Source organism: Tursiops truncatus, chromosome 2 (assembly GCF_011762595.2).
Source record: "Tursiops truncatus isolate mTurTru1 chromosome 2, mTurTru1.mat.Y, whole genome shotgun sequence".
Lineage (NCBI taxonomy): Eukaryota > Metazoa > Chordata > Mammalia > Artiodactyla > Delphinidae > Tursiops > Tursiops truncatus.
Genome location: NC_047035.1, coordinates 115886595 through 115904950, shown reverse-complemented (window position 1 = coordinate 115904950; position 18356 = coordinate 115886595). Strand labels below are relative to the sequence as shown.

The 18356-nt window shown below is 57.3% G+C and overlaps 2 protein-coding genes across 7 annotated transcripts; one reads left to right on the top strand and one right to left on the bottom strand.

The window, feature by feature from the left end:
- Window positions 1-41: 41 nt before the first annotated feature.
- ULK3 (unc-51 like kinase 3) lies at window positions 42-7218 on the top strand. Of its 6 annotated transcripts, none has more exons than XM_019949674.3 (16): window positions 42-713; window positions 1397-1537; window positions 1622-1742; window positions 2306-2410; window positions 2912-3055; window positions 3235-3317; window positions 3846-4001; window positions 4172-4277; window positions 4482-4522; window positions 4740-4842; window positions 4979-5043; window positions 5130-5208; window positions 5284-5324; window positions 5691-5738; window positions 5894-5960; window positions 6081-7218. In XM_019949674.3, the coding sequence occupies exons 1-16, from the start codon at window positions 612-614 to the stop codon at window positions 6095-6097; spliced, it is 1419 nt and encodes a 472-aa protein (XP_019805233.2). In that variant the 5' UTR covers window positions 42-611; the 3' UTR covers window positions 6098-7218. The 6 variants fall into 6 exon arrangements, 5 of the variants coding, with proteins under 5 accessions (XP_019805233.2, XP_019805225.2, XP_033707888.1 ...); XM_033851998.2 differs by lacking the exon at window positions 42-713 and adding an exon at window positions 750-1282; XM_019949666.3 differs by having other exon boundaries at window positions 5130-5324.
- Window positions 7219-9858: 2640 nt separating this feature from the next.
- Window positions 9859-16815, bottom strand: CPLX3 (complexin 3). The gene is made up of 3 exons (XM_019949720.3): window positions 14549-16815; window positions 13281-13368; window positions 9859-11565 (listed from the first exon to the last, which is right to left on the bottom strand). The coding sequence occupies exons 1-3, from the start codon at window positions 14710-14712 to the stop codon at window positions 11341-11343; spliced, it is 477 nt and encodes a 158-aa protein (XP_019805279.1). The 5' UTR covers window positions 14713-16815; the 3' UTR covers window positions 9859-11340.
- Window positions 16816-18356: the final 1541 nt, after the last annotated feature.

Here is an 18356-nt window from a genome sequence, read left to right as displayed (position 1 = left end):
AGGAGACAGTGAAGACTCTGCGTCTGGCTGCTCTACTCCCTGGCTGGCCCCGTACTGAGATTGCTTGTTGTCTTCCATGGTACTTTCTCGTCCCAGTACTTCCACTTTCAGAGCTGCTGGTCTTGGGGGCTGGGGACCTCTTTGAACCCCCCCTCCCCGTCTTACACACCTGCTTACACAGGTGTCTTACACAGCCGGGCTTCTCTCTTATCGCCCCTTCACGTGGGCGATCTCTAGGATGCTGTCTGAGCCTGGATGGGATTCCCTAGGTGACCTCGTCTGCCGGCCTCCACTAACTCCCGTTAGGTCCGCGAGCTCCTCAGTATCCCCAAACGGATCTTGCGGGTACTGGCGGGTCATGTGATTTCCAGTGCGGGTGGAGGCGGTGGAGGCGCCCAGGAGCAGCCACTGGAGTCCCTGGAGGGGGCGGGGCTCGGGGGCGGTGGGGAGCCGGCGCCCCGCCCCGCCCGCCGCGCTGCACTTTCGGCGGGCTCCGCTGGGGGCAGCGTGGAGTTCGGTCCTACAGCCGCGCGCTGTCCGTTCTGGGCTCCTGGCCGGAACCTGGCGCCGGAAATCAGGAAGCGCCCGGCAGCGGGCGTGCGGCGGTCGGGATGGCGGGCCCTGGCTGGGGACCCCCGCGGCTGGACGGTTTCATTCTCACCGAGCGCCTGGGCAGTGGCACGTACGCCACGGTGTACAAGGCCTACGCCAAGGTGGGTGCGGGGCGCCCCGGGGCTTCTGTGCGAGGCAGGAATCGGGGGCACGAGAACTTTTGAGGGCCTGGCCCCGGTGCCCGCCAGACCCTGAGCAAGCCCAGGCGGGTGCCGGGCCGGGAAACTAGAAAGGGTTAGAGAGGGTGTGAGAGCCGTTAGCGGCCCACGGCCTGCCCCGTCCCAGGCCGACCTTCCGTGGAGGAGGTGGGTGGTGACCGCCACCAATAGGTTTTCAAAACAAACACACATACACACACCCCTGTTGTGTGAAGAGACAGGTGGAGACCTCGATGGAGCCTCGGTGTCAGTGGCTGAAGAACAGGCTCAAAACAGGGAGGATACCTATGGTCTGGGAGGAGTATGGGTCAGGGTTCTAGAAGGCTGGACCCACTTAGGAAGCAGAGTGGGCAGTTTAGAACAGTGAATAACATGCTTTAACAGGGGCACTCTAGAATACAATGAAAGGGATTGTGGAGCAGAGAACACCAGGCTGGTGGGGAAGCCGGGATTCCAGAATCCGGGTGCCTCATTGGCCTGAGAAGGGGCAGCTGGGAAGCCTGGATCCTAGTGTGAGTGGGTAGGCCCTGTGAGGGGGAGAGGGGCGGAGGGAACCAGAGCCCTTCTGGCCACACATAGTCCCTGGTACCCTCAAGGCAGAGCCGTCAAATCTCCTTTCCCCACAGAAGGATACTCGTGAGGTGGTAGCCATAAAGTGCGTGGCCAAGAAGAGTCTGAACAAGGCATCTGTGGAAAACCTCCTGACAGAGATTGAGATCCTCAAGGGCATTCGACACCGCCACATCGTACAGCTGAAAGACTTCCAGGTGTGGGCCTGGGATGGGGCCACCCCTAAAGGGGGCTGGAGAAGAGACACTCTCCTCAAGCCTCCTCTCTGCCTTTAACCACAGTGGGACAGTGACAACATCTACCTCATCATGGAGTTCTGTGCAGGAGGTGACCTGTCTCGCTTCATCCATACCCGCAGGATTCTGCCTGAGAAGGTGGCTCGGGTCTTCATGCAGCAGTTGGGTAAAAGCCTCTGACCCCAGCCTGACACCCCTTCCCATGATCTCTGCCCTCTCACACTACCCCTGCCCCAGGCTTAGTGCTCTGACACTCTTAGCAGTCGTCTCCCAGCCCAGCTTGGATTTTTAGGGCCCATCCTTCCTATGTGCCCATCCCTGGCTTAAGGATGCTGTGAGAGAGACGGGGAGGAGCCCGATCTGTGGGGAGTGCAGGCTTCCACACGTGGAATGTAATGCAAAGACCTTATAGAACATACCAAAGACCCAAGTGCATTGCTAAGGAAGAGAGCAAGGACCTAAAGGGCTGGGGCATCTAGGGAAGCTTCTAGGAGGATGGGAGACTTGTGAAGGGGTACAAGGGAGGAAGGAGGTCACTTGAGGTGGGGGTGGGGAAAATTCTTAGCAGAAGGGGGAGCCTGGTGCTTGTATGTAAAGCATTTGGTAGACCACCCAGGTCAGAACTGGGGTTGTGCAGGCTTGAAGGGGCAGATATAAGGCTGGGGAGGTGAGAGGGTGTGGGAGATGGGCTTCTCTGACCTGTCTCTCTGCATGGGTCCTACTCCCCAGCTAGTGCCCTGCAGTTCCTGCATGAACGGAACATCTCTCACCTGGACCTGAAGCCACAGAACATTCTGCTGAGCTCCTTGGAGAAGCCCCACCTTAAATTGGCAGGTATGAGTCTGGAACAAAAGGCATGGAGGTTTGGAGGGTGGCTCTCATGGAGCCCTCTACTGAGTCATCAAACAGTGACAGACTGGGGAGGTCCAGGGATGGGCCCCATCACCAAAAGGTAGGGCCTTTCTCAGGCTGCCCAGGCTCGACTCCAGCAGTGTCATGGGCGGGCTCAGGGCTCAGTGTGTGACCAGAGTCAGGTTTCAGAGTGTGACCAGGGTTAGTACTTTATCTGTCACCAAGATTGGGGCTCAAAGTATGACTCAATCTGTGGTGGCGGTGTTGGAGAGTGTGAGGTGGGAAAGCAGTGGTTGTGGCCCCTGATAAAATTTGGAGGAGAACTGACTTGAAACTGGAGGCCAGAGAGGCACCTTAACCTGAAACTGGAGGTCAGAGAGGCCCATTAACCTGAAACTGCACTGGAGCCCAGGGTGAGGCTGTAAAGGCCAGGAGCAGAAGCAGCTGGAATCTGAGCCCTGCTGCCTGGCCTCTTGCCTGCAGACTTTGGCTTTGCACAGCACATGTCCCCCTGGGATGAGAAGCATGTGCTCCGTGGCTCTCCCCTCTACATGGCTCCCGAGATGGTGTGTCAGCGGCAGTACGATGCCCGTGTGGACCTCTGGTCCGTGGGGGTCATCCTGTATGGTGAGAGCGCTGTCCCCTGCCCACACCTGGAGGCCTGCACTGCAAGGCCTCTCTGGGCCACTCCTGAAGCGTTTTAATGAGAACACTGACTCTCCTGGTCTGGGGCTGCTCCCCAGGAGTGGGCCAGGCCAGGCTTGACCCTATCCCCTCCCAGCCTCCCCTCTGCCTCCCTTCCACAGAAGCCCTCTTCGGGCAGCCCCCCTTTGCCTCCAGGTCGTTCTCGGAGCTGGAAGAGAAGATCCGGAGCAACCGGGTTATTGAGGTAGGTCTAGCAGGGCCTCGGCACCTGCTGCGGGGCGGAGAGAGTCAGGGCCCTGAGGTAGGAGACCTCACTGCCACCTGCACAGACTGGGGTGTGGTCTCCAGGCCACCTTCGTGGAGCTGGGGCACACTCTAGCCTGGAAGTCGGCTGCATTCAGTTCCAGGGACCCAGATCAGCCACAACAGGGAGCAAAGCCCGCTGCAGGCCCCCCATGGGGAGAAGGCCAAAGCAGACCTAGGCCCAGCCTTCCCCGAAACATATTCCAGAGAGGGGAAAAGGATCTGGAAACAGGCTTCCATGACAGCTACGGGTTCCAGTGAGGGCGTGGACAGGAGCCTGGGGGAGGAGGCTTGGCTCTCACTGGCTGCGACACTTTGACCCATCACTGTTCTTCCTGGTCTCACTTTCTCTATCTGTCAAATGTGTATCTCTGGGGCGTCCCAGGACAGGGTGGTCCTGACCGGCGCCTGGGGCTGGGGGCCGAGGTGCCGGAGCCCAGTGTGATCTGTACCTCCCCCACCCCCGCAGCTCCCCCTGCGTCCCGCCCTCTCCCAAGACTGCCGGGACCTGCTGCAGCGGCTTCTGGAGCGGGACCCCAGCCGCCGCATCTCCTTCCAGGACTTCTTTGCCCACCCTTGGGTGGACCTGGAGCACATGCCGAGTGGGGAGAGCCTGGCACAAGCAGTGAGCAACCAATGGAGATGGGTGGGCTGAGGGCAGGTTGGGGTTTCATCTACCCCTTTCAGTGGTGACCAGGTGACTTGCCCAGCAGGAGGCAGAGGGTGGGCTCAGGGCATCGCCCCTTGTGGTGAGTATGGGGGGTGGGCATGACTTCTCACTTGTCTGTCCCCCAGACCGCCTTGGTGGTGCAGGCTGTGAAGAAGGACCAGGAGGGGGACGCCGCGGCCGCCTTATCTCTCTACTGCAAGGCTCTGGACTTCTTCGTGCCTGCCCTGCACTGTGAGTGCCAGGCCGGGTGCAGCAGGGGTGGGGTCAGCCATAGCTGCAGTGCCTGGATTCCAGAAGCAGCTCCCCTTCCAGAATTTTGTGGGAGACAAGGCAGAGGGTAAATCTGGAACTTAGTGCTTTGGGGGATTCTGGAGGGTTTGGTGTGGGGCAGCCGTCTCCTCGCTCTAGACTCGTATAAACCCGCACTTTCTGCAGATGAAGTGGACACCCAGCGGAAGGAGGCAATTAAGGCAAAGGTGAATGAGAGTCCCCTGAGGAAATGGGTGAGGGATCCCAGGGCCTCTGGGGATTGGCTCTTAGAGGAACCTCTCTCCCTGGGAAGGGGGTCAGGCCAGCCTCAGTTGACCGCTGACGTTACAGTTTGGGGCGGTCCCTGAGGGAGAACCTGGAGGTGGGTGCTGGCGAGGCAGGCAAGGTGAGAGAGCCCTTCCTCGGCCCCTTGCCCTCCTGCAGGTGGGACAGTACGTGTCCCGGGCTGAGGAGCTCAAGGCCATCGTCTCCTCCTCCAATCGGGCCCTGTTGAGGCAGGGGACCTCTGCCCGAGACCTGCTCAGAGGTAGGCCCCAATCCTGGCTGACCACCAGTTCCCAGCAACTTCCCTCCAGCCTGAGGGGGAGGCAGGTTGGGGTCGGCATCCTGAGATGAGAAAGCAGGCTGCTCCCCTCACCCTGAGCCTTTGCGCCTCGTCCCAGAGATGGCCCGGGACAAGCCGCGCCTCCTAGCTGCCCTGGAAGTGGCTTCAGCTGCCATGGCTAAGGTTTGTAGCCAGGGGGAGGGGTCTGGGCAGGGCAGGGAGGAATCCAAGTCATGCCCCTAAATGACCTGGTGTCCCTGTGGCTGCAGGAGGACGAGGCTGGTGGGGAGCAGGATGCTCTGGCCCTGTACCAGCACGGCCTGGGGGAGCTGCTTCTACTGCTGGCAGGTGAGGCCCCATCACCGTACTCCCCTAAGCCTCTGGCTGCCCTGCCCTCACCACGTGCCCTCCCTCTCTCTGCAGCGGAGCCCCCAGGCCGGAGGCGGGAGCTGCTTCACACTGAGGTGCCCACTGGGGTCTGGAGGCTTGGGGGGCTTCCTCTTCCCCGTTTGCCCCTCTCCCATTTGTGGGGACCTCCTTGGGTTCCCTCAGGGTGCTCCAAGTCTGGGAGTTAGACCACACAGACTTGCTAAGTTGGTGGCCCCTCGCACTCTGTCAGGGCTTGGGTGCTCAGGTCAGGGCAAGGGGACAGGCAGGATCTGGGAACTCAGCAGCAATCGGGAGGCTTCCTGGAGGAAGGAGCAGATAAGGACTCAGCGGCAAGTTGTTCTAATGAGGCAGAGGGTTCTGGAGAGCATCGGGAGTGAGGAGGAGCTCAGTTTGGAGGCCTCTCCTCGCCCCACGTCCATGGACATGTCTTCCCTTGGCAGGTTCAGAATCTCATGGCTCGAGCTGAATACCTGAAGGAGCAGGTCAAGGTGGGCACATGGGGGCCCACACTGGGATGAAGCTGTATGTGTTCTGTTCCTCTCTGCCTGTGGCTGTCTGTCCCCTGCTCCCCGCTGTGTATGTCTTCCTCTCGTCTCTGTCTGAAGGCCTCTCCATCACTGTCTCTGCCCTTTATGTTCCGCAGATGAGGGAGTCTCATTGGGAAGCTGAGGCCCTGGATAAAGAGGGGCTGTCGGAGTCTGTTCGTAGCTGTGAGTCCTGCCCTGGAGTCTGACCCTCCCCGCAAGGAGGGGTGAGAGCTGGGGCAGCCCTGGATTCTGCCTCTTTTGCCAGAGACCTGAGACTGACGCTCCCCACTTTCCCCTCCACAGCTTGTACTCTGCAGTGACGCTGCAGGATGATTGGACAGGTCACTGGGAATTGGGGACACTCTCACCCCAGCTGACCCTCAGAATTCTGTGGCCCTCTGCCACCCTGCGGAGCAGGCTTCCTGGATGGGCAACTCTGGGACACCCCACATCCCAGCATCCCCAGCACCACTTGAAAGACTCTTAACCCCCTACCCACTGTGTGTACTGGGAGCACCGGGGTGGGGAGGACTCTGGGAGAAGAGTGTTTCTTTCACGTGACTTCTGTTATTTGGTGGTTGCTGAGCCCTGAGCCTGTTGATTTCTGGTTTTGCTCTGAGACGATCAGGGAGCCCTCTGCAGGGCACTTGTTCTCTTTCCCGTCCTTGCCAGGAGGCAGCTGTGCCCACCCCTTTCCTTCCTGGGAGCCTTTATTGCAACTTACCTCCCTCCTTGCAGTGGAGCAGGGCACTCCAAGACCCCTCAGGGAGCACCCATCCCACCATATGCACTCAGCCCCACAGAACTCACCAGTCTTCCTGGGAGCTGACCCCTGCCCACCCTCTCAATATTTTAAGATAATCCTTCATGCATGAAAATAATATCTTTTGTAGAGGTGAGGCAAATTTGAGAAATCCCATGCCTTGTTCTTGCCCTGGCCTGGGGGGTACAAGGGGAGGGGTCCTCAGTCATTCCTCCCACCTTCATCCCTCTGAGGGGAATGCCCCTACTGGCCTCGGAGCTGGTCCTGGCCTGGGACGGGGAGGCATGGGGGCTGCCTGGCCTTTCAGGCTCCAGGGGACCCAGTGATCCAGGAGACCTGATTCTAGGTCTGACACTGCTGCTACTCCAGTGTGTGACCCCGGGCAAGCTCCTTCCCCTTTCTGGGCCTGGGTCTCCCCATCTCTCCAATGGGACTGCTACTATCTCCTCAACCCCCTTCATGGGCTTTCAGGAGAACAAAGTGACTTTAATCTGGAAAGAATATATACACCTAGAGTTATTTAGGGGTTTCTTTTCTAAAAAGTCAGAGAGGGTGTTAGTGATTTCTAACCCTTCTGCCCTGAAATGCCTCCTTGGGGCAGGAGTTGTCTGCCTTCCCTATAGGAGGCTGGGTGTAAAGAATGTAATTCATTGTTTTTCTATTAAATTATTTTCTAAACTTGTTCTTCTCTTCTTGACCTGGGAAAAGCTGGAGGTAGCCCCTGTTCACAGGCTGGGACTAGAGGAGCCCCAGGAAAAGCTGGGTGACATGAGGGAGGGCTGGGGAGGCCCCAGGGTGGGCGAGTGAGAGCCACATCTGCCTCCTGCCCTTAGCCCCTGGGAGATCTGGGAGAGTCAGGTGGACCAGCCACCAGTCCTCCCACCACCCAGGAGACCAGCACAGGCCTGGGAGCCCAGGCAAGGCCCTTCCTCTCTGCACGTGGAGGAGGGCTCAATGGCAAGAGTGCAGTCCTGTTACCCTCTGTGCTCTGCACTGCACACTCCCTCACCCCAGTCGCTACCCGCTCTTACCCTGGGCCAGTGAGTGGGCAGTGAGCTAGATCGGGGAAAGGGCATCCTCTAGGGTGTCCTGTGTTCATGCTCAGCTCCCCAGACCCCCCAAGTTGGGGTGGTTTCCAGCAGCCCTCACCCCAGCCACTGATGGGGTCTTGGCCTGAATGGCACTCAGGAGCATCTTTGGGGACTTAGGGGAAGGGGAGCTCACCCCCTGGACAGCCACCAAGGCTGCTCAGCCTTCCGTGCAGACCTTAAAGGGCTGCTGTACAGGGAAGGAAAGGTTAGGAGGGACCTAATTTCCCTGAAGCCTGGCTGTTGGGAGGCAGTGTAGAGCAGTGGCCCAGAGGGCAGGAGGCATAGCTAAAATTCTGGCCTTGCCATTTGGCACTGAAGCTTGGGACCCACTGATTAGCCTGTTTCTCAGTAAAATGAGGATGAAGATAAGTGCCCCGTGGGAATGTTAAGGATTAAATGAGTCACCGTACGTGAGCCCGGCACACAGAATTCAATAAATGTTATTTTCAGATGGGGAACGGGCTGGACGAAAAAGCCTCAGTGAGTAAAATGAGGGGAAGGAAGGAGGAGAATGAATGGACCCAGCTGGGTGGGTGAGTGGAGAAGAATGGGTGGGAGGGAGAGTGGGAGTGAGGAGGACAGGGTTTGTGAAAGACTAATTGAATAGAAGGATGATGGGATGAAAGGTTGGCCCCTCAGACCCCAGTTGTTTGTTTGTGATGTCTGCATTGGCTGGCTGAGAACAGGGGCCTGGTATTATGATACATGTGGATGTGGAGAGGAGTGGGCCCCCATGGGGGCACTGGGTACAGGAAAGGCCTGGGAGGCTGAGGCAGGTGGAGGAGGCCCTGGGGAAGGGCCCTTCCTGGGCAAGACATTTAGATGTGTCTAAGCCACCTGCCAAGGAGGGAGGCAGCCCAGCCAGAGGAGGTGGGGCTCCCTAGGGCTTTCTTTGAATGACAGAGGCCTATGGGAAATATGCTAATCTGCTTTTTTAATAATACGGTTTTTCTCCTATAGGAGTGAGAGTTGTTTCTGTCTCTCACCTTTAAAACCTTGAAAGTGCCCAAGTAATGTTTGTGATGTATCTATGGTTCTTGACTACCAGTTAGAACTAGGTCTGTAAAAAAAAAAAAAAAAGTGCCCAAGGCAGGGCAGGCCTCCTCCACCCCCTGCTGCCCACCGCCCCCTCCAGCATCTGGGCGCTCACTCTGCCCTGTCCTCCTACCTCCACTAAGTCCCCCAAGCCCAGCCAGCATTGGGCCCTTCTCCCAAAGGACCAACCCCGGGAGAAGAGCAGGGGAAGGAAGCGGGAGGCGGGGGAGGCCAGCAGAGTCTGGGGACCCCTCAGCCTGCCCTCCGTGCCCATCTCTGCCTGAGCCCCAGAGCCAGCTCCTGCCCCAGAGCCTCCACTACCCACCCCCCACCCCGATTCCAGGGGCGTGCAGACAGGTCAGAGCTGCTCAGGGTTCTCAGGCTGTGAGGAAGGAACCTGCCGCTCCCTAACCCCAGGCCCCAGCCAGCCCACTGTGTGAGGGTTCAGTGAGTGCTCACCCCCCAGCCTCCCCATGGCCCACATTCCTGCCTCTTTTGCTCTTGGTCCTGAAAACCACTGAGGGGAAAGGGGTCTGTCCAATCCCATTAGGCAGAAGGCCCCGGAGGGTGGAGTGCTGACGTGAGCCTTGCTGCTGACGCTGCCAAGGATGCCCATGCCCGCCCCCCACACACAGCCTGGGGCCGGGACTTGGTCTCCTCCAGCTCCAGGAAGATCAGGAGGAGTTTTTGTCCAGTGACTACCCCGGGGGGCAGCCTAGGAGCAGCTCAGAGGCCCAGACCCCTTCCCCTGGGACGCTCAAGAGAGAAGGCCCAGCGTGACAGCCTGAGCAGCAGTGCCCAGCTCCTGGGCCTGCATCCTTCCCTGCCTCCACCCTCCTAACTCCTCGTCCTCTCTCCTCCACCTGTCCCTCCCCACATTACCTATTGCACAGGTTTTATGTTCCTTGTTCTTATTTTACGAAGGAGGCCTAACAGAAGCTTTGCCCTTGAAACCAAACCCTCAGCTCTTCCACCTGTAAATCTTGGCTGGCTTCTCCACAGGCTGGTGTCAAGTGGGGGCACCAGGGTCAGCCTGTAGCACCTTGTTCCTCTCAGGCCCCTGGGATGGCTTGCTTGTGGACCCTCCTGGTTGGTCTCCTGGATACCCCCCCCCCCACCACACACACACACACCAGTGAGCAGGATGAGAGGATGAGATTTGGACTCTTCACTTTTTTTTAAAGAATGGGTCACCATTTATTGATATGGTCCATCATGTGCCAAGGGCTTTACAAATGGTCACCTGTTGAAACAGGTATTATTATTGGGTGGGGTGGGGCTCTTAATTTCACAGGGGGGAAAACAGGTTCAGAGAAGGAAAGGGACCTGCTCAAAGTCACACAGCAGTGCCTGGGCTGGAACACAGTTGCCCTGCCTTCTTTTTGTTACACCTTCCATTTCCAAGGTGTGGAGGGGGATATAGGCACAGGTGCCAGAGACAGCTGTGGTTGAGCCTCAGCCCCTCCTACAGTCTCAGGTAGTGACCCAGGCTTCCTGAGGTGCCGCCCATCCAGATGGCTGCCACAGCCTCCTCAAAGCCCAGAGTTATTTCATCGGGCCACAGGCTGAACCTGGTGCTCAGTCAGTGCGGGGACCCCGCCCCAGCCCAGGGCCCTGAGAGGGCAGAGCTTGAATATCCTGTAGGAGCTGGCACTCCTGTGAAGCTGTGGGTGGGAGGTAGAGGACACCCCTCCAAGGGCAGGGTTAGGGGCCTGTGAAACCCAAGACTCCTGGAGGTCAGTAAGAAGTGGGAGAATAGGCAGGTCATCTGGAATTTTTATTTTTCACTGAGCTGAGAGAGGAAATCCAGCTATGGAATCCAGAGAGAGTTCTACAGGAACAGAACAGAAATTGGCTGGGCCCTGGGCCCAGAGAAGGCCCGGAGCCACCTGGGCTGCTGTTCAGTGCCAGCTTCATCCTTGGCACAAGGCCCCTCACAGCATCACTCAGCTTCTGAGAGCCAGAGCCCACGGTGGCAGCCGCTTAAGGCTGTGGCTGCAGCTGCTGCCCTACCCAACGAGGGCTGTGGGGTTGACTCTTAGGGGCCGGGGAGGCCAAGCTAGAAAGTCTTAGAAATCACCCAGTCCGTTCCCATGTTACAGATGATGAAATAAGGCCCAGAAAGGGCACTGGGTTTTAAGGACAATAAATGTGGAGACTTGAACTCAGGCCTCCTGACTGCTGAGGGTGTCTGCCTCAAGCCCCTCTCTAAGCGCATCTGAATGTCGGTGTCTAGAGGAGCTAGGCACCCAGGGGAGCTGGCCTGTGTTTGTGTTTGCGTGGGCCAGGATGCATCTGCGGCATATCCCTCTGCACATGCCAGGGTCTCTGTGTCCCTCTGTGTGTCCCTCTATGTGTGCTTCCATGTTCAGGAACTTGGGGCCATGGCCAGAGAGGGTCGGGCCTATTCTTACAATCTTGGGAGGTCTTCCCAGGCTGAGTAGGGAGGGTGGGTCCTGAGGGGTAGGGTGAGGAATGGAGACTTGGGTCCCATGGGAGAGGGAGAAAGCAGAAGGCAGATTGGAGCCATGGATGAGAAGGGTCCTGGGGCTGGCCTGGGGCAGGGAAACAAAGCCAAGATGGGCTATGGGTCCCTGGAATTTGAGGCATGCTGTTAGCACTTATGTGGGGCCAGCCCTCTGGTCACCCCCTTGGGCAACCCCAGAGGGAGTAGTCACATGATGCGGCACTTCTCAGCTGATTGCTTGAGGCCCCCCAGTGTGGTCTGGGCCTTGTCCTTAAGTGAGCCAAGGTCCAAGCCAGGGAGACTGGGCAGCTGCCCAAGGACCGAGGCCCTTTCCTCCTCCTCCTCTGTGTCCTCCTCAATCATCTTGGCCAGCTCCCGGGGCAGCTCCACGTCTCCACCTGCCATCTGGATCTGGCTCTCATCTGTCTCATTCTGAAGGGAAGAGGAAAAGGGGTGGGGTGGGGTTGGAGGTCTGTGAGAACCCAGAGTTGAGTGGCAGGGAGGAGGCCTGGGCTGGGTTCCAGGCCCCAAGATTCTGGAGCTCCATGTTCCAGTGAGCTCAGTCCCCCTCCCCCATCCCAGCATCAAGCTTTTGACGCTTGGATATGGAGACCTTGCACTTTTACACCACCTCACTTCACTCTGAGATGCTGAAGGTAAGACACTAGCATAGTGAGTAATGACAACATGAAAATCCTTCAGAGGCAGACTGAGTCAGCTAAGTCGTGTGTTGACTATCATTAACTACACTGAAGGATGTTACCAATCACAGTGAGGGGTTCCATTCACCAAACACCTATCCTGTGGCTGACACTGAGCTGAGTGCTTTTAATTCTCACAACAACCCTGTGAGGTAGGTATTGTTTTTCCCATTTTACAAAAAAGGAAATTGAGGCTCAGATAACTTAAGTAACTTGCCCAAGGTCACACCACTAGGAAGTGAGGGAGCTAGATTTAAACCTATGTCCCTGATTCCAACATCTGTGCTCTCCTTACACAGCACCTGCCTACTGATTGTCATTGCACTTCCCTGTCCCTTTGGGGGCCCTGGGGCTTTCCACTTTATGTCCTACTGAGTTACAGCCAAGTCTGCTCTCTCCTCCTGGACTCAGCGTTCCCCGATGGCAGAGTTGTGTCTCTTATACGCTTAGTGCGAGCACTGGAGGAATGACTCCATTCCTAGCTGAGTTTAACTCTCCCTTTGAGAGATTTTCAAAAGACTAGTGTGCTCTGGGGAGTCAGAGGCAGCCACGGGCTCAGTGAACATTTGTTGAGTGAGTGAATGTGACATTCACATATCTGATCTTCCAATTCAAGTGGAAGATCAAGGTCAGGTGTACCGCAGCCTGTGCTTCTGTATCTCTTCAGAGTCTAGCACAATTCTGGGCACGGGGAGTGGCTTGTGCCTCAGTTCCTTCCTTAGGCAACAGGAGTAGAACACTTACATGGTCATCTGATGCTGCAGTACCTAGGGGAGACATCCTCCTGGCTGCTTGGCCAACCAAAGGGGTTCCTTTGCTCTCTGCAGACAGACTTCATACTCTGGAAGGCAGCAAGGGGTCCGGGAGCAAGTGCAGGCTCAGCATGCAGGGTCTTGATCTCTGATCCCGGTTCCATCACTCGCTGGCTGTATGGCCTTAGCCAAGTCCCTTAATTTCTCTGAGCCTCAGTTTCCTTATTTGTAGGTGTGGGTAGTAGCTACCTGGCAGAGTCACTGAGGGGTTAGGTAAGGGTGTGAGGGTCAAGTGCCTGGCCCACAGACGGTGCTGCCTTCTTTCCACCCACCTCCCTCCCTGGGTGTTCAGAAGCCCCAAGAGATTTCACCTGTGGTAAAATCTACTGCCTTCCAACTCTCCATCTGCCTAGGCCTGACTCTGGGTTGGGTGAGTGGGGGTTGGAGGAGAGAAGGGCCTGGAATGGCTCCAGAAACACAAACCTATCAGTCCCCCGAGGGCTGGACTACCCCTCAGCGCCAAGCCCTGGCTTGGCGGGCTCCAGTTAACAGTGAATGAATGAACGAGTGAGAGAACCCATGATTTAATCAAACACTCCCTGAGAGCTGCGGCGCCGGGAGCGGGGCAAAGGAGTTCGGGGCCCAGAGCTCAGGGGTCCCGGTGGTGCCTTACAGCCCGGGCTCCTAAGCTTACCTTGGGCAGCCGGTATTTGTCTCGGAAGTGGCTCCGCAGCGTGGCCCGCTCTGCCTTCCTCTGAGTGAACTGCGCGTCCCGCTCCATCCTGTGGGGGCACCGGGGGCGGAATCACTGCCCGGGCTGTGAAAATGGGCGGGGTCTGCGAGGAAGGGGCGGGAAGGGTCTCTGGGTCCTGGCGGCAGTTTGCATCCCTCCTGCCCGAGGGCCTGTATTTTGGGTGCTCGGTGCTCTGACCAGCCGGGATTAGTCTTTACTGCCTCTCCCAGCTATCACAGAGCCCTTTATCGCCTCCGTACCCGTCTTTGGACGGGAGCTATCGGGGCGGGGGTGTCTGTCTGTCTGTCTCTGCAGACCCTAACATATGTCCCTCGCGGTCTCCGACTCGGTCTTTTCCTTTCCTGACAGGTTGTGTCGTGTGGGGCGAAGTATTCAGGACAGACATGGGTTCGCGTCCTGAATCCACTACCACTTTATGTCTTTGAGTAAGTCACTTACCTTCCTCTTTTGTAAAATGGGGATAAGACTTTGCAACTCACAAAACTGTTATCACGATTAAGTGAAATAATAGCTAACATTTAATGATTTGCCATGTTCCAGGTGCTCCGCTAAGCAGTTTATGTGCATTAAGTAATTTAACCCTCATAAATACATAGGCATGTTTTATCACCATTGCCATTTTACAGAAGAAGAAACCGAGGCACAGAAAGGTTAAGTAACTTGCCTAGGGTCACCCAGATAAAAAGAAACGAAGCCAGGATCTGACCCAAACAGCTTAGCTGTGGAGTTCAGCCCCTAACGCCACCCCAGCTCCCTCTCTGTCCCAGCGTCGTCCTCACACAAGTAGCCTCAATTATCTATGAGTGCCCCCATCTCAGGATCTGTCTCCATGACTGATTCCGCCTCAGCTGCACCGCTTTTCTCAGAGCCTCAGGCTCAGAGGGGCTCCAGCTGGAAGACACAGACGGCTGGGACCAGATCGGATTAAGGGATTACTTGTTTCGTCAGAAACAAGTAATGCACGTGCCCTCACCTTGTCCCAGGCCCCTATCTCCCCGTCCCCCACTCCTTCTGGGCCCGAGTGTGGAGCGGGGTTCTGGGTTTGAGATGGGATGGCTCTGGGGGCAGCCTAGAGGGCGCATCCCAGCCTCTCACCTCGTCTAGAAAAGTAGGGGAGGGGCTCGGGGTCTGAGACTGCCCTAAGGGTGGGCCGCGCGGCCCTTGGGGGGTGGGGAGGGCTGCTGGAGCCAGGAAGGGATCCCACTCACTTCTCTTCCACCAGTTGCTTCTGGTACTCCTCATACTCCTCTCGGCTCATGCCCTGCGCTTCGGCGGCCGACTTGTCCCCGTCCCCCTTGTCCTCGCCGCCCCCCAGGCTCCCAGTAAGGTTCTTCAGCTGGCCGCCCACCATGGTCTTCACCATGAACGCCATGGTCTTCGCTGGCCCGGGCACCGGGCGCCGGGTACCACGCGGCGGGCACCCAAGCACGTCCGCGCCTACTTCAGCACTAGGGCTTACGGACAGCTCCTGCCTGCGGCAGGAGCCCCACGCTCTGCACCGCCCACCGCCCGCCCCTGTCCGGGCCCGCCTCCACCTCCCCAAACCCCTCCTCACAGGGGGCGGGGGGCATGCACGGGGCTGAGGAGGCGGGACCACGTGCTCGCTCCTCACACCCGCCTCCCCCACGTGCCTCCTTCAATGCCAAGCTCCTCTGGGCACTGCTGCCAACGGATTGGGGCCGGCCGCGAGGGGTTCGGGGAGGGGGTCGCTCCCCAGGGGAACGAGCTGTGCTGTTATACACCCAGCACACAGCTCCCTATTCTCCCGCCCACTTCCTCCTCCCCGGGTAGCCAGGATTTCAGCTGGGAATGCGAGTAGCCGTGGTCCCTCCCCAACCTTCTTTCCAACCCACTGCCCCAGCAGCTGCCCAGAGAGCTTGACACTGGGAAAGGCAGGGAGATCAGAGAGCAGGGAATACCAATTATGGCTCCATGGGTTGCCTCTCAGAGTTCTGGGTCACACGCCTGCCCTGCTGACCCCTGGAGCTACAGGGAGCATCGAGAGAGAGTTGTTCGTGGTGATGCTGCCTGGGCTGGACCAGGAGGCACCACTCCTTGTTCTGGCTGAATTTGGGGACAGAATTATACACAGCTGTGACTCCATCTCCCACCATAGCCCAGGGTTCAAGGCCTGTGGGGTAACTGGTCTTTTGTCAGTCAAGCCAGTCCTTGGCCTCCTTGCCTGCTTGGAGCCCACGCTCAGCTACAATCTAGAAGAGGTTGCCTTCAGAGAGATTAAGGTGAAGCTGGAAGGTAAATGACCATATCAAAGCTTGAGGAGAGGGAAATCACCTTTAATAAGGTTGGAGCTCCCCAAAAGCTAAGGTGTGGGTAAGAGCTGGGTACCCAGAGGCAGAGGACACTGGCCAAGCTCTCCACCTTCCAGACATAGAGTGACTTCCTAATGATGAGAAGTGGACATTTCTTCAGGGCGTTGAGGTAGGTCACCCATGTATGCTGGGGGAGAGGGGCTGCCTCCTCAGAGCCCCCAGGGTCCTAGGGACTTGTGGTGCAGGACTCAAAGGAAGGCTGCCTGTGGACAAATAGTCCTGAAGGTTCTTGTCCAGCCCCTGCTTGCTGCCAGGGAGAGAAGAAGTTTACTTGGGCTTCTCCCTTCTGGGCTCTTGAGACCAGGCTCCTTATATCTACTACACCCACCTCCCTGCACTCACTGCACCATAGCACCCCCTGCTCTGGGGCCTTCTATGGCTCCCTTGGCCTGCTCCATCAGTACCACACTGTCCTCCTGGCATTCAAGGTCTGTCCAGGTCGTTCCAGCCTTATGGCCACCATTGCACTCATATATAACACATAAGCCTGTCATCATTTCCACCTCATACCTTTGCTGTTCTCCACATCTGCCGGCCGTCCCCTCTCCCACTGTGCTTTTAAAACAGCACACTTCACTCCTCCGCCAGGACCACCCCAGCGCGCACTGATTCTTCTTGTCTTGAGATACCACCAACAAGGACTGTCCCGTTTCTAAGCTCCTTAGCACACCTTACATCTCTAAGTGTTTCATTCATTTACGAACACTCATTAAGCAGAAACGGTGACCTCCCCCCAACCTTTTAAATTCTCTTTGCCCAGTTTCACAAACTGGTCCCACCCTTTGCTCTACAGTATTGAACTTGCCACTTTTTCTCCAAAAGATATATTTTTTCATGCTTCCATGCCTTTTCTCATGCTTTTTCCTCTATATCAATGCCTTTACTTATCTTGTCAGGCTGGAGATCTCCTAGTGGCCTTGAGGACCCATATCAAATGTCCCTTCCAGGTGATTCCCTGATCTCCCCAAGCTGGCTCAAGTACTTTTTCCTGCACTCTTATAGCCCCTGAGCTTCCTGCCATCATGGCATTGACCACAAAGGACATGACTGTCAGTTACTTGTCAGTTTCTCACATTAGAGAGTGAGTTCTGTGAGGGTAGGACCTAGATGGGACCAGGAGATGAGCAGTCAGTCAGTAGTCTCTATTGAAAAAAATGGGTCCTAACTTGGGCGCTGCTTCTTGCCAGCTGGGGGACCATGCAGGTCCCCCACTGGGCCTCAGTATCCCCTCTCTCAAATTGAATGGCTATGGCCCAGACCCAAGAGATGCTAGGTAGGTGTGGGAAGTCCTGCCATGGGAAGGCCCACCTGAAGTGTACATAGCAGAAGAAGCCTGCAGTCTGGATGAGGAGGAAGAACAGGAAGATTCCAGGCTGCAGACACGAGGAAACCCCTGGGGGCCGACCAGGTGGGCAGGAGTCCTTGGCTGCCGCTTTCTGAAAGGAGATGTTCTAAGATCCTGGATCAGCTTCTTACCCAGAAGGAGGGAGGGGACCTAGAATCTGGGCCACTGTTGGCTTTGTTTCCCTCTCCCAGTGTTGGGATACCCTGACTCTCATCCAGGGAACTTGGAGAGAGGGCAGAGTACAAAGCTGCCTCCCCACCCCAGATCCCATTGCTCCATCTATGGGAACAGCTGGGAGGGCCTGGGGCCTGGGATCTCCAGGGGGCCGAAGTCTCTAGAGATAAACAAGAGAGAGAAGTAGAGAGCAAAAGACAGAGTGATGGAGAGGGCAAGGAAAAGAGCAAGATGGGGCGGGGCGCAAGGAAGAGTGGACTTCACCACGAAGCTTTGAATGATCTTGGGCACAGCCCATTCCCGTTTATCTTCTGGTCATTGTGGAAGCTGGGCCAAGTGGTCTCCAGGGCCCTGCTGGTACTGAGGGTCTGTGGGACTCTCCAGAGAGCAGAGAAGGCAGAGAGAAGATGATATCTGTGGGCCCGCATGCCTGTGTGCATGCACACACAGACACAGACACAGGTGTGCCTGACAGGAGTCCCAGGAGGGGAGGGCAAAGGCAGGAGGGGCCTGGGGCTGCAGAAGTGCTGGAAGAAGGGGGCTGAGCCCCACGGCCCCCCCTTCCTTGCCCCTCACCACTGGACCCCGCAGGTCCTTCTGCAGAAGGCTCAGGATCTGGGCCAGCTCTAAGAAATGATGCTTGGTGCCCACAGGTAGATAGAAGACCTGGGCTCTTGAGGCCACGTGAGCAGCTGCATTCCTGGTGCAGGGTGGAAACCAAGGGAAAGAGCTCATTATCCCCTCTGATTGCGCCCAAACTGCCTAACCATTTCTGATAATCCCCAAAGGCAGCACCTGGGTGAGAAACAGACGCCATCCATATGGCTCCTTTTGGGGACTGGTCTTTTGAACCCCAGAGCTTCTCCTCAAGACAGCTTTAGCTCAGAGAAGCATCTCCCTAACGCTGTCTGTCTCCACCCCAGGCTCCCTGGGCTCTGCCTTCAGTCTCTGGCCCCCAGGGATTTAGATCCTTTTCCTCATCCCATCTTCCCTCCCCCAGGCATCTAGATGTAGGGAGGAGGGCTGGGGTTGGGGTGCAGCCACAGCATACAACCTGAAGCCATCCTCCTCCCATGGCATCAAGGTGACCCCCTGCCCCCAGGGCTCTATGGGTAACTCCAGAGGCCTGGCCTAGAGAGGGCTGCTGGGAGGCCGGAGGAGGGTAAA